The 17,361-nt window shown below is 48.6% G+C and overlaps 1 protein-coding gene across 19 annotated transcripts in view; it reads right to left on the bottom strand.

Moving 5' to 3' along the window:
• The window catches only part of BRSK2 (BR serine/threonine kinase 2), a 427,587-nt gene that overhangs the window by 132,722 nt on the left and 277,504 nt on the right, over positions 1-17,361 (bottom strand). For all 19 annotated transcript variants that reach the window (XM_043548957.1, XM_043548952.1, XM_043548954.1 and 16 more), the window contains exon 3: positions 7,126-7,211. In XM_043548957.1, the coding sequence (XP_043404892.1) occupies positions 7,126-7,211 (86 nt within the window). The remainder of the gene's footprint in view (positions 1-7,125; positions 7,212-17,361) is intronic.

Here is a 17,361-nt window from a genome sequence, read left to right as displayed (position 1 = left end):
CAAGTGGGAGTGATCAGTATGATGTGTGCGCCTTCTCTTTTTATTTTCAATAGGACTTTCAACAGTAGGGAAAAGGGAGGAAAGGCATAGAGGATGCCCCTGTCCCAGGGGAAGTGGAAAGCATCGCCCAGGGAATGTTGTCCTACCCCTGCTCCATAGTAGTAGTGTGAACATTTCCTGTTCAGTTGAGTGGCAAACAGGTCTGTGATCGGTGTCCCCCACCTCCTGAACTGGTCATGAAGTATTGCTGGGTTTATCCCCCACTCATGGTCAGGTGGGAATTTGTGACTGAGCCGGTCCGCTATGGAGTTTTGTGTGCCCGGGAGGTAAGCCGTGGACAGTCCGATGTCGTGAGAGACACACCAGTTCCATAGTCTCATCGTTTCCACACAGAGGGAGGGCAACCTGGATTCCCCCTGTTGATCTATGTAGTACATACACGCTGTGTTGCCTGTTAGCACTCTCGTGTGTAATCCTTTGACCAGCGGAAGGAAATGGGCACAGGCATTCCTGACTGCCCTGAGCTCGAGGAGGTTGATGTGAAAGGATATCTCCATGGATGACCACCTACCTTGTATCGTGAGGCTGCTTAGATGCATATCCCATCCTATGAGCGATGCATCGGTGGTAAGAAGCAACGATGGAGGGGAGGAGGTTGCGAGAAGGGGATCCATTTGCAAACATTGGCTGAGTCCTTCCACCAGTCTAAGGAGTTTTTGATCCTTGTGGGTAGTGACAGGGGTTTGTCTAGTGTGTCTCTGGTCTGTAAACTGAGATGAACCACATCTGGAGGCATGGAATGTGAAGCCTGGCATGTGGTATTGCTGATATTTGTGGGCTGTTTTGAATGGTCTCAATGAGTATGGCCAAGGAGAGGAATCTGTGTTGAGGTAAGAGAGCTCTGGCCTGTAATGAGTCGAGGTCGGCGCCTTTGAATTCCAGGTGTTGCACTGGAACGAGGGTTGTTTTCTGGGCGCTGATCTGTAGCCCCAGTTCTGGGAAAAAGTCTATTGCAGATTCGGTGGGCCTCATGGAGAGACTGGGCTCTGAAGAGGCAATCCTCCAGATAGGGGTAAATCATGATTTGCACTTGGGAGTGCAAGTGTGCGGCCACTGCTGAGGGAACCTCGGAGAATACATCAGGGCGGATGATAGCCCGAAAGGGGGGAGTACTCTGTACAGGTAGTGGTCTTGTCCTAGGGTAAATCTGAGAAATCGTCTGTGAGATGGTAGGATTGAGATATGGAAGTAGGCGTCCAGAAGGTCGAGGGCTGAAAACCATTCTCCCTGTTCCAATGCTGGAATGATCATTGCTAGAGTGATCATCTTGAATTTTGAACTTTGACAAACTCGTTGAGTGCTCCAAGGTCTAGCATAGCTCTCCAATCTCCCTTCCTCTTGGGTATTAGGAAATAGCGAGAGTAGAACCCTTTGCCTCGTAGATGTTGAGCTACTGGTTCTATGGCTCCTAATTGGAGGAGACAATCTACCTCTTGTGATAGTAAACTCTCGTGAGAAGGGTCCCTGAAGAGGGACAGGGAAAGGTGTTGTAGAGGGGGTAGGGAGGTAAAATGGATAGATCTGTAAGCCTCATCGGTCCGATGTTATACCTTCCCAGGTGCTGCGGAACATTGCCAGATGGTAGCCAAATCAGCGGATAGTGGTGATCAGCTGTAGTGTTTGGGGGGAGTGGTCTATCGACCCTTTGATCAACACATCAAAATTGGTGCTTGGAAGTGGATAGCTAGGATGTGGAAGATTGTGGGCCAGATGGTTTATGCCTCGGGAACTTAGTTTTCTTCCTCAGTAGTAGCACTGAGTTGGGTATTGGGAGGTGCGTGGTTTCTGCTGAGGCTGTGGACTATATTTCCTCTTTTGTCCTGGCATGTAGATGCCCAGTGAGCAGCGAGTAGCCCTAGAATCCTTTAATGTGTGAAGAGAGGCATCCGTCTTCTCCGTGAAGAGCTTAGTGACTTCAAAGGGAAGGTCTTCAATGTGAACTGCACCTCTTTCAGGCAGCCTGACAGATATAGCCACCGCTGTGGAGATGGACCTGGCTACTGTGTTGGCTGCATTGACGGCAGATTGTAGCTCTACCTTGGTCACTAACTGTCCCTCTTGAATAACGGCTTTAAATTGGTTATGGTGTGACTCAGGCAGCGGTTCAATAAAACTGTCCAGTTTTGAATAGTTTCTGTAGCACCAATAGTGCGGCAATTCAAAACTGTAACGTGGCCAAGGCCAAAAAGGTCCAAACACTTCCAGTCCCTACCGTAGGGAGTAGACCTCATCTGATGTTGATGGCCACGAGAATTAACAGTGTCTCCCAAGACAGAGTTGGGTAGAGGGTGGGAGAAGAGGAATTCTGTCTCCCTTAATGAGACATAATATTTTTTTCTGCCTGCTTGCAGGTAGGTGCCACTGATCCTGGGGTCTGCCGTATGGTTTTTGTGGGGTCCAGGAGAGCCTCATTAATAGGGAGGGCAATTTTTGAGGACAAGGATGAATGGAGTATGTCAAGGAGTTTGTGGTGGGTCCTTGACTTCTTCTGGCGGTATATGAAGAGTGTCTGCCACTCTCTTCACTGGGTCCTGGAAGAAGAGAAAATCATCAGCCAGAGAAGGCAGTGGAGGCATAATGGCCTCATCTTAGGAGGAGGAAGATATAGTCACCTCTTCCTCAGTGCTGCCCTCTGGTTCCACCACGATTTCTTCTGGAGGTTCAGAAGCTCTGGATGCCACAGCTGACGGGGTGCGTCTCGAGGGTTTTTGAGTGGGTCTAGAAGCTCAAGAGGTCCAGTATAGCCACTGGAGTGGTGGTGGCATAGAGCCCAGTTGTGGTGCCCATGGTTAACTGTACCAAGATGGTGGTGGTGGGGCCATCTGAGGATATGCTCAGAGACTCTGTTGGTATTGGGAACCACAGGGAGCCTGGGGTGGGGGGTACTGCAATACTGCCTCCTCTGGTTTGCTGTCTGAGAGAACGGGGGAGCATGGCAGGGGAGTGCAGTGGGGAAGACTCCTGTGCCAGATGAAGACTCAGTGCAGAGGTCTTGGTACCAAGAAAAGGAGACTCCAGTATGTCAGCTACATGGAGATCCCTCAGTGCCACTGGCAGTACCGGGAAGGACGGAGATCTAGGTCACACCGGTCTCTTTGGTGCAGCATGGGGCATCGATGATGGTACCAATGGAGTATTGTATACCAGCAACATCTTCTTAGAGGAGTGCTAACTCCTGTCGTTGTCCCCTGGTGCCGCTGACTCGATGCCTGTGTCCATCGGATCCGTAGGTGCATCACTGGCATCTGCGACTGTAGATCTTCATGAGCCTTGGGTACTGGGATGGGATTGTCTTGGTGCCAATGGTACCGAGGACACTGAGCATGCCAGAGATCATTTACAGCTAGCTCGGGGCTCACTGTGGGGACTTCTGAGAGGGCTCAGCGGCTGGTTTCTTCAACCCACAGACTTTGGATGTTGAGGCCTGTGGGGAAGACTCACGTCTGCCAGGTAGCTCTTGGTGCAGGTCTGGAAACGGTCAGAGGCAGTGATGAGCTGCCAAAATCTTAACAACCAGTTCCCTATAAAAAGTTCTGATTTAAGGGATGTGCCAAGAGGTGGAGGTGGTGGGGGTGTAGTGGCAGGGAAGAGATTGCACAGAGGCAAAAGGGGCTCGTTGCAGGGGATGCAGTGGCAGGGAGGGAGTGGCACAAGGGAGAAGTGGGCAAGAGGGGGTTGTTGCAAGGGGCTGGCAGATGGGGGTGTGTATGTGCCTGGGGTTGTTGCAGTGGGGTGAAGGTGGCAGGGAGGGGTGTGCACAAGGGAGGAGTGGGCAGGAGGGAGATGGCAGGTGGCGGGGGGGTCCCGAGGTTGATGCAGGGGTGAAGGTGACCGTGGCTTGCAGGGGAGTTTGCCGGGTAGAGGTTGCCCAGAGGCAAAAGTGGCAGGACAGGGTGGGTTGTTGGGGTCGGGGGGTGCACAGGGGAGAAGGTAGCTGGTCGGTGGGTGTTGGAGGGGGTGGCACTGGCTGGGGGAGAGGTGCCCAGGTTGCTCCCACATACACCATTCCCCAGGCCAGGCACTGGACCTGCCCACCCCGCGGCGCTCCGTGGGCCCGTGCGGCTCCCGCAGCCCAGCTAGGTACCTTGCAGGCAGAGTAGACACCTAGCAGTGCCGGGAAGAAGGCACAGCTGCTAGGGCTAGACCCTCCCCTTCCCCGCTCCGCTGCCAGCTGCTCCCCTGGGGGGAGGAACTGGCCGCACCGTGGGCGGCCCCTCTGGAGCCAGGGAGCAGCAGCAGCCTTGTGCTCCGCTCTTTAAAAAAATTTGGGGAGGCACCGCTTTTTGGTTCCTCCAACCACTTGGCGCCCTAGGCAGCTGCCTAGTGCGCCTAGTGGTTGCATCGGCCCTGCCCGACAGACCCCCCGGAACTCCCATGCCTACCCCCACCTTTCCCTGACCGCACCCCCAGAACCTCCACCCCCTCCCTGCCCCTTATCCAACCTCTCCTCCCAGCCCCGGCCTGGCCCCCTTACCACGCTGCTCAGGGCAGCGTGTATGGATGCCATGTGGCCCGCTGGAGCTCGCAGCCCCACCCCCTTACCATGCGGCTCAATGCGGCAGGAGCTGCAGAGCTGCCCAGGAGCGGTCCAGAGTGCTGGCGCCGGCGGTGCGGCACGCTGAGGCTCTGCAAGAGGGGAGAAGGAGAGGGAGGGGCCAGGGGAGCCTCCCCGGCTGGGAGCTCAGGGAGCCGTAACGATTTTTAACAACCGGTTCTAAAACTGGTTCAAAATTTAACAACCGGTTCATGCGAACCGGTGCAAACCGGCTCCAGCTCACCACTGGTCGGAGGGCTGCCTCCATGAAGATGATCTTCTGTCTCAACTCCCTGTCCTTACGAGACCAGGGCCTGAGTTGCTGGCAGAGACCACACTTTTGTGGAATGTGGCCTTCCCTGAGGCAGCGAATGCACCGGGAGCGCTTGTCTGTGACATGGATCGCCTCTTTGCAGGAGAGGCGCTTCTTGAAGCCCAGTGAACTGGGCATATCATGTTGGGGGAAGGGTCCCCAATGAGAAAAAGTGGCAAAAAATAAAGTCTCTTTTTTTAAATTATTTTTTCAGGGAAAAAAATGGGAAAGAAGAAGAAAACTACAATTACAACTACGTACTAGGAGACTAACTGGCTATAGAAATGTAAAGCGAGAGTAATGGTTGTCACGGACTGCGAATAGCTCCGTCTCTAGCCGGGGCAGTTGAGAAGGAACTGAGGAGGGTTAGCCTGCACTCGCTGGCTAGCCTCAGGGCAGGGCATGAGGAGAGACAGCGGATGTGCTGGCCTAACGGACACAGCTACGGAAGTTCTCGGATCAGCAGTGTAGGGACGCAAGCACACTACAGTGGAGCACCCACAGGGACACTACTCGAAGTAGAGCAGTAGAGCATGAATTCCACACTCTAACCATTAAACAGCACCATCCTCCATGCAGTAAAATAATCCCATTGTCCAGGACTGGGTAAAAACGCAACCTACTTCAGCAGATATCTGCACACATGTGCAGAGACCATTTGTTCAAGGCATCTTTATCTAAGAGAAAAGAGATGCACAATGACTGTCAATGCTGCAAAAATAATGATATTTTAATCCGAACTCCACCCTGCACTATTCAGTTTGGCCTTTGTTTTCCAGGCATTTGTACATTGTATCAATCACCCAAATGCACACAGCCCGTCAATGGACAGGTTGGAGATATAAGAAAAAAGGGCTCACACATGAAAAAGACTCCTTTTCACTCAGCCAATAGGAAGCCTGAGGTCTGATCCCACCCCACACTGAAATAAACTAGGAGTCTTCCCATTGACTTCAACAGGAGCAAGATTGGGTCCCTGCCTATTACCAGTGTCTCTTTTTCCTCAATTAAATCAGAATGCATTGGCTATAGAAATTTTATTCCTGTCTGTCAGCCCACACTCCCTTTACCACCCCTCCCTTGCAAAGAAGGCTGGCTTGCCACGACACTTGGGGCTACATCCTCAGCTGGTGCAAACTGGACTTCAGTGGAGTCATGCCCACTTATACCAGCTAAGGATCTGGCCCACAGCATGTAGCTGAAGATACATGGGAGCCAGCTCACCCAGCACCTGTGACAAGCCATCTGGTGGCCATTGTTCACCACCCTGGGCAGGCTCTGTTCCAGAGAAGGCTTCGGAATCCAAAAGAAATTACTGCCAGCTCTATTAAACTAACCCTTGAATGCTGAGGCCTCACTTCTTGGAATAGGAATTCATTGCTCCAGTAACAAGCTTGGTCGTATGGTCGATATGGGATTATTACATCCATTCAACACACATTCCTTGGTTCAGTGATTACACCCTTATACTGCTGTGACATTAAGGGGGGTCACTGCTGGAACGTGATTTTCAAAAATAGTTTTAAACACTCTCCCCTTGCTTGCAATACCCTGTTAAAAACCTGGAAATCACATTTAACTACCTTCTGGATTTGCCCTTTTCCATTTGGAAAACATTGATTTTTTTTTCAGTTGAGCCAAGATTAATGTGTCTTGTTTGTTTGACAACAATTTCAAACTATCTGGTACCTTGTCAAGCTAAAATAATTCTGTCTGTGGACCAATATCACTGACGGGTGTAGACATGTAGGCCCTACAAAAACAATAGCTATTATTGTTTGGACATTTTAAAAATTAATTTTCTTGGTGAAAGTGCTGAGGGTTTAATTTAAAATATTTAGAATCTGGAGGATTTTATTCACCAGATTATAACAGTTTTGAGGCGGGTCAAACTTGGAGTCTACAAACCTGGATTTTGTCCCTCTATATCAGCTAAATATTATAGAAAAAGGCTTGTTTGTAATTTAAATTTTTGTTTAAGACAGGACAGGGGGAAAAACAGAAGAAAAGGGGGAACAAGGAAACCAAGTCAATGAAAACCATTCCTTTCTCAGTCAAGTGCTGATAGCAGGCACCGTACGGACAGCAAAGTTTAGAGTGACCTCAAATCCTATTCCAGTCTCTTTGCACTGTTATGCTGTCTCCAAACATTTCTCCCCACAAAATCCTTCCCTTCCATTTCCCTTCTTACTCCCTGGCAAAAGCCAATAATACCTACAAATATTTTTTATTTTCATAAACGTCATGCAGCTTTAAAACATGGGGGTGTTCTATCAACTTCAGGATGGCTATTTCCCGCTCCACCTGGAAGAGAAAAGAGAAACAGAAGCGAAGGTTAGAAGACATGTCTTAGGTTACATTAGAAATCATAACACACATTGTCCCCTCTTACCCATTTCCCACCCCTTCTGACCCTCCCTTTCATGCACCAACGAGCAAACAAGCAGAAACTATAATAATAGTACTTAGCATTTATACTGCATTTCAGAAAACATGAAGTCATCCTCACCATCCCCTCCCCTATAAAAGTTGGTTAATAATACTATCCCTATTTTGCTCGTCGGGAAACTGAGGCAGAGGACTAAATGGCATGTCCAATCCGACACAGGTAGACACTTGCAGAACCTGGCACAGAATGCAGGCGGTTCCTGGCTCACAGTCCTATGCTCATGCCATGACTCTCAGATGACTGAACATCTAACCCATGATCTCAACTACAACTGACTTCAGTGGGCCTCGGATGGGCCCATTGTGCTAGGCATTGTACATACACATAGTAGGAGAGAGTCAGGGCCCACAGAGATTACAGTCTAAACAGAGAAGATGGGCAAACAGTGGGAGAAAGGAAGTACTATTATTTTGCAGCAGGTGAGGTGAGACACAGAAAGGGCAAAGGATTTGCCCAGTGTTACACAAGAAGTCTATGGCAGACCCAGGAACTGACCACAGATTTCTGGAGACCCAGTCCAGTGTCTTAATCACAAGACCATCCTTTCTCTCAATCCTCGACCCATCCAAAACATGGCTACTCGGAGGACTTGTCTTCAATGCAGAGTTAACTGTAGTTATAAATTGAGTGTGGCCCCCAACTTGAGTCCTGACCATACACACAAACCTCAACTCAAATGTGATGGTGCTTTTAAATCGAGTTGGTTGGCCCCTTGCGAGTACAAGCTGCAGCTCAAGTCAGCATAACTCATCAAAACCCTGTGCTGCTAATACAATCACTCTGTGTTGCTCGAGAGTTATATTGCAGCGTGACCGCTCTCACTCCAGATCGGCTAACCGAAGAGGAGTTAATGAACCCACAGTCAGGGGTGAAAGTGGGCCAGTACGGCGTACCGGTAAGAACCTGCACCGGCCCGTATGCAGCCCACGGTAAAGCACTGCTGAACAGCACTTTAATGTCCCCCAAAATACTGTAACTGGTTGCCCTGCAGCCATCATCTTCACAATCAAAACACACTGCAATGCTGTGCCAGAGCATCAAACTCCTAGTAACCTGACAATCCCCCAGGAACTTCTTCCCACACAGCTTTATTTCTTGGTGTCCCTTAACTTGCTGAGTATGTTCTTCCACCAACCATTAAGCATAGAACTTCTCCTCCTGACAGACAGGTAGAGCTTTCTGCATGGCACTTTGGGAATTGTAGTTCTCAAGCCTTAGTGAGGAGGTCATGTCTCCCAGACAGAAACCAGTGAAACTCTCAGCCTCTCTCACATTGGAAGAAAAAGTACATGTGTCTCTGGGATAGTCCCTTTCTGATTCTTTCAAGGTGTTTATTCTTCTCTGCAGAATCAGAAGCCACTTGATAGATCCACTTCCACACCTGTGATCTCAGGAAATATCTATTTCATAGCTGGGTGCGGGGAGATATATTAGCAGGCTGCAGTGGAATCAATGACATTCCGAGAGAGAGAGAGACACACACACACATTGTTTGTGTGTAAGTATACGTGTGGTACTGCAATTCTCATAGAACTCTCCTATGAACCAAGCTTCAGTGACACACATTGCTTGGTGGTGATAACTCGTAGACATCATCTTCCCATCACCACCACTAAACAGGAAGCAATCCATGAAAACAGAAATCTGCAGTATGCAGTTTTATCCTACAGCAATTTCACAAAAATGCAGCTATTGTACTACTGTGAAGAAGCCGGTTCACTGACCCCTTCCACAAAGACCCAATGTCCTTCATTTCACAAGATACCTGTTGGTGTTTGGAGGGGTCTCATCAAGTGCTTGGCTTGACAAGGTTGCATTTAAGGAAAAAATACCCCCTAAGACTCATTCATATTTAGGAAGATTTCTCTGAAATCAATTCCCCCTTCTGTCCTCAAGTCAGCACCTCAGAGAAAGGAGCTGCCCAAATACGGCGTGGCTTGCCACAGTGATAGTGACTTACCGCTACTGGAATACAAAATCCTACTAATGCTCCATGGCAGGTCAACTCATCTGCATTCATTCCACCCACTCTCCAAGGTCAGATCAGACCAGGGAGGCAGGGTGGGATGCCACAGTCAGTAACCAAATTGCCAGCCCTTCTGATGACTGCCTGATGAACCTGAACACGTACCCACCTGTCCATGGCAGAGTCCATCACTAACATCACAATTTATTCCCCATTCTATGTTTTAGCTGGGGAGGTGGGCAGGAGGCGAAAGGGATTTTCTCCTCATGGACACTCTTGAATCACGATGCTATATGAATAGTAATAGCTCTAGCTAATAATACTGCAAACAAGTGTTCTGCTTCTGCTAGCACTGCGGGGGACGCCACTGCTGTAAAATACATCCACAGAGCAGCGGGGCTCTTCTATGGGGCATTATTGTGTCCTCTTGCCTCCACAGTGCAAACATCCCCTTGCACTTTGACACACAGATGGCTCAGAATGAGGGTCTGGCACACCCTCAGGTGAGGAGATAAATGGAGCGAACAGAGCTGGAGGCATGCAGAGGACATGCACCTGACTGGTCAGAGGGCACACTCCACTGGGCAGAAGAAAAAAGTACTACAACCTGATGGACCGTTAATAGGAGGGGAAGGCAAGATCAAAGATTCAGACACCTCAAACATCCACAGCAAATGAGATGAGAAAATAACTGTACCGTCGGCTCACAAGATCATGCGGAGCATCCCCAGAGCTTGGCACTGGGCACCTTGGCACTGGGCACTCACCTAACTTTTCTTTGCAATTCTATAGCTCCAATGCCAGCACTGCGCATACACACACCTGCACAAAAGCACAATGACCTTTCCGTACATACATTTCCCAGGGCTGAGTCCCCAACACTAGGCATAAAAAAAGCCCCCCAATTTCTCGGCACATTCCCAGAGCTCAGTCACTGGCATTCAACACACCAGCTCTCCAGAGCCGAGAGACTGACACCACACCAACCACAAAGGTTACCAGGGGGTGGAAGGAGCGACAAGGCATTTCATGAGAAGTGTGATCACCGCACTGGCTACGGAACTGAACAGCTGGCCTTATCTTTCTTTACAGTCCTCCCTTTAGGGGCTCCCGTGACCGTGAAGGATGATACACCTTGCAGTTGACAAGCCCTGTGTTATCTAATCACAGGGGAGATTCACTGCTTTGGAAAAAACCCTGTTGTGGCAGCTCTGGCCACACATCCAGCATGAATGAGTGATGGATTGCAGCACTCACCTAAGGTACTGTTTGGTTACTATTCCAAAAGTGTGAGCAGACGGGGGCATGAAGAGGCAGAGATTTATGACCATATCACTTGGAGGAAAGAATTCAGTTATATTACTAGCTGGTCTTCTTGAAACAGGCGAAAATAAGACATTAAAGCAACTATTCACTTGCTACTCCACCGTTTTATGCTCGGCTTTAACCTGGCTTGTACCACCTTCAGCAGTTTTAGTGCAGGCCTAAGGAGCGTCCCATGTTTATTTTTGCAGGAAAATGCATAACAACCTTCTGGTATCTGAATTCTGAGGGGGGAATTTGGGTTTATCTACATTCGGACTCCAAATCTGTGGCGAACGCCAGGCTCGATACACTACACAGTATTTCAACACAATGAATGACGATCTGGTGCAGGATCACACTGCTGCCTCAGCAGTCCATTTCTGCAAGGCAGCACTGCCCACTGGTTAGAGCAGGGGGGCTGGGAATTAATACTTTCAGGCTCCATTCCAGAGTTTGCCACCAACTTGGTTTGTGAGGGTAGGCAAGTCACAAGATCTCTCTGTCCCTTACCTTCTCCATCTGCAAAATGGGGACAATAAAACTTACCTGCCTTTGCAGAGCACTTTGCAATCATCTGATGAAAGATGCTTTATGAGTGCAAAATATTATATTTTTATTATTGTCTATGTCAGGGCCCTATGTAATGGAAGTAGGCTCTGAAGGCTGTGTGTGCTAGGAAGCTAGAGAGAATGACACAATCTCTGTCCAGCAGCCTAAATATAGCTTACCCTTGGAACTGTTTCAGCAGAGTCCTACCCCTCCTCCACTCCAAGGCACTACAGAGCTGCAATGTACCATATTCAATTCTCAACTTACCACTGCAGTAATGAGCGGCTCCCCCAGACCCCACTCTCCCACTCCCACAGTGATTGATGTGGGTGAGACATAGCATGTAGCTCTGAATAGTGGTTCTATTGATACATGGATTAGAAGGGACTAGTAGCAATCCACATAGTTAGCAAACAAGAGCAATAAAGCAAAACAGAACTGGCCTTAAATAGGGCACAACTTTATCTTCTTCTCCTAACCTTTGCCAGCTACTGGCATCACTTTTGCACATCACTGCTCTAGCAAAACTCATGTATCACTGCCCAGCTCTGAGCCGGCAAGGACAGGGCAAGGAAGAGCCTTGTCGGGGGGAGGGTCTGCTTTAATGTGGATGCAATTACCAGAGAGCAGGCCAAGCCTAGAATAGTCTGTCCAAAGAGGCTTAGGGAGTCTGTAGTAAATGAAGAACACAAATAACCACACAAACAGTGGGTTCCATGAGAGGCTCCCAGACACAACCTGGGTGCCCTCACATTGCAGAGGACTATGCCTGTGCAGCACCCCAAATCCTCCAAGCTTGGGAGAGGGGTTACAAAAGTCTGTGCAAGGCCAACAGAGCCTCATTGCTGACTTGTGACCTTGCAGGTGCTAATCAGTGGTTTTTAAGATCTATGCAGGAAGCTGATTAGCTGTCAGGATGCTCCAGTAACTCGGCTAATAATGGAGACCAGCACGAGGGCCGTGTAACCCTTAGCAGGAGTAATGTAAAACCTTCACTTGCCCCCCTCCATCTCTGCTTCACCCCCCAGAGGGGCTCACATCCCTCTGGGTTTAAGCCCATCTCATTTAACTAGTTCTTGGCGATGAGAGGCACTGCCCTCTCTCATCTCTTGACTCACAGGACACTGTGCGCGAATGTAGCTATGAGGCCGGGACAGGAGCCAGCAGGAACCAGGGGTGGGATCTGTCCAAACAGTACAGAAGAATTGCTTTTCATTCACATTCATCTGCCCGGTATTTGTGATTGTACCACCTGCCTGGAAAGTGGAGCTGCATGCGTTTGTTGAATGGGCTGGATGATTGTCTAGTGTTACGAGATGGTAGCTTCTCTGCAAGCTCTTCTGAAACGCTACACGGTCACCTTTAGCGGCTATACTTCCCTGTGAATTGCAGCTGACAGCCCTTCACTTAGAATGCTGGGGAAGGGGGGAAGGCAATTCTCCTCTCTTACAGTAGAAGTGCACCAAATCATGCCACAAAAGTGAGCCCCTATTCTTTTCTCCACTGATACCAGTGGGTCCTATATCATGTAAAATGCAGACCTGAGACAGCAGCAAGAGAGAGAGAGAGGGAATAAAGCCATGGTAGGATGGCAGGCTACAGGTTGCCCTACTTCCCTTAACCATCGTTAACTTGGGGTGTTTGGAGTTTTGCCTGAAATTTTCTTTCGTGTTGACCCTGCTTTACTTTAAAGGCAAGTAAAGAGTTATCAGTGCCCCGCATTGCCCCTGAGTAACTGGTGACGGATACAAGCCAGGAAGATCAAATCCAGATCTGAACTTTCCCAGAGTTCGGGGATGTTCAGCTGTGTGGTGAACTTCAAAGGATTAAGAATTTTGGTTCAGCATCCAAGCATTTTGGATGCTGACCTGAAGCTCTTTGGGCTAGAAATCTTGCAGTAACAAGGGGCCAGATCCTCCACTGCCTTGCACCTGTTGGTGTTATTGACACCTGTGCAATGAGAGCACAGAATGGGTGTAAAATGCTGTCAAATCAAAGTGGTGGGGTTTTACACCCCCTTTGCAGAGGTGTCAATGATTTCATGTGGTACCAGGCATGGTTCCAAGCCTTCTAGAAAGCCCTCATCGTGGGTACGCTGGAAAGAACACAAGAACAGCCACCCTCCTGGCATGTTGTTATTTCTGCTTCCATCCCAAGTGGAAATAAGCATGGTTTGGGACTGAGGAGAGTTTGTGAAAATAGGCTACACTAGAGACTAGGACAAAATGATGGGCCTAGTAAAGGCTAATCTAGTGCTCCTGTTTCCCACAATACAAGGATAAACTACAGGACACTAAAAATTAAAAGAAGAAACACACTTAACATGGAAAAAAGTGAGTGTTTTTAAACAACACGTAGTTGGCCTATGGGACTCCCTGCTGCAGGATATTATTGAGACAAATCATGCTGAGCAGTATCATACTACACAAACAGTCCCAAGGATTTCAATGGGAGCACTTGAGCAATAAGGTACTACTCAAAGGGAGCAGAGGTGGCAGAATCTGGCCTTAAATGATTAATCATTTACACGCCTTACCCCGAAGGCCTGACTTGGCCTGGGCTATCACCCATGCAAACTCCTAGCAACTTAACGGGAGTTTGCCTGAATAAGGACTATGTAGAAACTGATTAAAGATCTCAGGATCTAGCTCATTTATGAAGATTAATTCACGCAGTTACATATTAGAAACTAACCTCATGCTTCAGTGTATACAGGGCCAGATCCAAAGGTAACTGTGGTCAATGGAAACACTTCCATTAACTGTAATGGGTTTTGGATCAGACCCATAATGACCATTAGCTGATGTCTAAAAGAAATCTACTTGCCCCCGTTACACAGTTTTGCACAGCCAGGAGGAGACTAACTGGGGTTTCATGCTTTCCTCGAAGCACCTGAAGTTTAAAACCGATTCTGTAAACAACAAGATAATTAAGTAAAAATAAAAATTGGTACTGGCGATCCCTAAAAGAAAGTGCTGGACAGAAGTATGTGAAATATTTGCAACAAAAACTGAAATCAGTGGAAATCTGAGGTTTTTTTCATTTTGCTGCAAAGTCACAATAAGCCCATTCTATCACGTACCAAACAATAAATAATAATCATATTGCCACGCTTGGCAAATTTTTCACTTAAATGAAAATAAGCCCATTTCCAAGGGGGAAAAAAAAAAGGAATGCATGTGCAAAGGTGGGCTTGATACTTGAACTGAAAAAGGAGCATGTGTGAGAGGGTTCTGTAAACCCCGCACCAGGCAGGAAGCGGTTAAGGAGTTGCTCTGGGCTGGAGTGGCCCTGCCCTGCTGCGTCTGAAAGTCATGTCAAGAATGGAGGACGAGTTCAAGAGGGGGTACACTCAGCTCAGTAGCAGGCAGCTCTGGGAGAAGAGCAGAGCAGAGCGTGGAGTTTCCCAGTTGCCATGGAGAGGCCTGGCAGAGAGCAGAGCCTGCTCCCTTTTCTAAAAGAAGGCCCAAGTCCCCTGAGGTAAAAGTCCCTCTCCTGGTGAGCCAGCAGACTTTGAGACAGACTGTGGCCTGTCCAAGGCCTCTCTGAAGAAAGAGAGGCTAGTAGCTCGCCTGGGACTGTATATTTTTTTCATTCTTTTATTTTCCTGATCCTAAGTTGTCTGTTTGTTCCCCAGGAGCCCAGAAGGGCTGAGGATCCAGAGGGACTTGGCTGAAGGGCTGAGACTCCATCCCTTTCAGAGTGCTATTTAGGGTCCTCACTTGAGCAACCAGACCCAAAGTGAGTATACAACCCTGTCAAGAACCCAGGAGGTTGCTGCTGAAGGACCAGACCTCTGACAGCATGATAGAAATCTGAAGGATGTGAAATCAGCGAAAATGGAAACATCAAGAATCCTCACGTGAAACAATCTTATCGGTTTCACCACAGCTCCAGAACTTTAAGAGGAGATCCACTGGTTTGTTCTCATAAGGTGAGTCCAAAGTTCTTAAGGGAACAGGTCTGGTTTGGGGTTGGTTCTTAGTTCATCTAATCTGGCTCATGGTAGCCCCTGCTCAGAACTGCTGTGTTACACCAGGAAGTTCAACACACGTGATGCTCCATCACAAGCCAGACAGTAAACATGTTCTCTCATGGCGTTTAGACTTATTTGCACAGTATGTCTCTTTAAATAGCATCAGGCTTTCATGCATGTGACACTGATGGGAGCTGACAACAAGTGGATTTATTCATTCAGTACATGGGATTATCTGCCGCCCAATGGTGCATGGCAAAGTGGTGGACGTGCAACTCTCTGAAAACACTCAGCAGAATTAGCCCCTCTACGCCAGAAGCCAGCTATCCCCTCTGTGCATCCTGTTACCGGGGATCACCACGTCACAATTACCATCAATAAGGAGTTCAGAACAAAGGACACAAATCCAAGTGACACTGTTGAGGACGACTGACCCAATATTTGACCTGTCTTTCTTTTCCCACCTTATCATTTTTAAGTGCTGTTTTCTTCTTTTGCCCCAAAGCAAAATGTTCCACTGCTATTTTTCTGAGGAGGAAAAAAACCCACCTGCAGCAGCCCAGCCACCAAGAACAACCCTGCAATGGCAAACCAGAGTCTGCATGGTCCAACACTCACCAGCTACCCTACTCACCATCAAACTAAGATGTAGGAACCCAGCACTCACAACCTCACAGCCACTACCAAACCAAAGGTCACTTCACCAGGTGCCTGAGTTCCACATTCGTCTGCCATCCAGGGCTCACGAGCAATCCTTTAAGCAAGCCCACCGGTCACTGTCCTGGGCCAGATCAGTATTTATGTGCTCGGCAGCCCAACATGTGCAGCAAGCATGACAGCTCCAGTGCAGGAATGCACAGAGAGGAGTAACTTGGGAGCTCATATTCCTAGCTTATGTTAGCAGATGCTGATCTTTCCGATGGCTGTCAGACAAGCACTTTCAGTGTGATGATGTGCGGAGGCGTGGGATGGGAAGGAAAGGCCCAGCAGATGCACTGAGTAGAAAGGGATTGTGCAAACAAAATATGAATGGAAAGTTTGATTTAAAGCATATCAGTTGATGAGTACTTGTCACAAGAGCTGAGATGGAGATGCACAGACATTAAGGATTTTCGAAAGAACAGCTGCAAACACATGGAGAGTGTGCCTGACACCACAGGCAGGGTCTGAGAAGAGAGGGGAAGACAGGAAGCTCCTAATTCTGGAGGCATGATATTGGGTGGCAGGGAGGAGACAAGCTCCTAGCAACCTGGGCAGAATTGGGGGTAAGAAGCAAAGCTCCCAAAAACCCAAGGCAGGATCTTGAGGTGAGTGGAGGGCTTCTAATGGCCTTGCTAAGGATACCATAGGGAAAGGGAGCCTCTGATGGCATAAAGACGGGTTGGGAGAATGAAGAGATGCTCACAATGCGGTGGGATGGATCCCTTTGGGGGTAGCATTCACTGTCAGTGCGAGGAGGAGGAAGAGGAAGGACAAAGAGGGAGAGAGGCAGAAAGTGATTTTTAGAAAAGCCTGAAGAAACTGACTCTTTAGCACCACCTATTTTTCCAATCTAGTCTCTTATTGTGTCACTCTCCCTCCCCACTTCCTCTGCTCCACCAATCACGTCAGCATTGTTCATCTCAGTCAGTTTCTCCAACAAACGTATCCATGCTTTCTCCCTTGCAGCCTCCCTGAACTAATTGATAGGGTGGTGACAAAGTGGGAATTTTGGTCATATGTTCATGATGTTCATGCGTGCCTCAGTTTCCCTCTGTGCTTTGTGTGGCTTTGCATGGAGTGTAAAGGGTTGAAAAGCTGCTCTTGGGGCAGAGCAGGGGACATAAGGTGTTATGTCACGTAACTGTCTGGGGTGGCATGAAAGCGTCCGTTAAAGGACTGGTTGAAACTGACTGATATCAGTGGAAGATCTGGAAAGACAATGGAAACCCCAGTGGACAGGACATTTACACCTAGCAACCAATGGCCAAAAGGAAGGAGATTTTCCCCCACCTCTCTGCAGGGAAGCAGAGCAAAGACCCCAGCTGGAGAACAAAGGAGAAAGGTGTCACGTGGCTAGGTTAAGAGCTGCCTTTGGAGAGAGACAGACACACACCTGGGATGAAGGACAGAAGAGAGAGAGACAGATAGAATCAATATGAATCAGGTGACTAATGTTTTAAAAAGGCTGCCTGGGGTCGCTGGAAATGCTGAGAGCATTGTGTGCTGA

This window comes from Chelonia mydas, chromosome 6 (assembly GCF_015237465.2).
Source record: "Chelonia mydas isolate rCheMyd1 chromosome 6, rCheMyd1.pri.v2, whole genome shotgun sequence".
Taxonomy (NCBI): domain Eukaryota; kingdom Metazoa; phylum Chordata; order Testudines; family Cheloniidae; genus Chelonia; species Chelonia mydas.
This window is presented reverse-complemented; position numbering and strand designations above follow the sequence as displayed.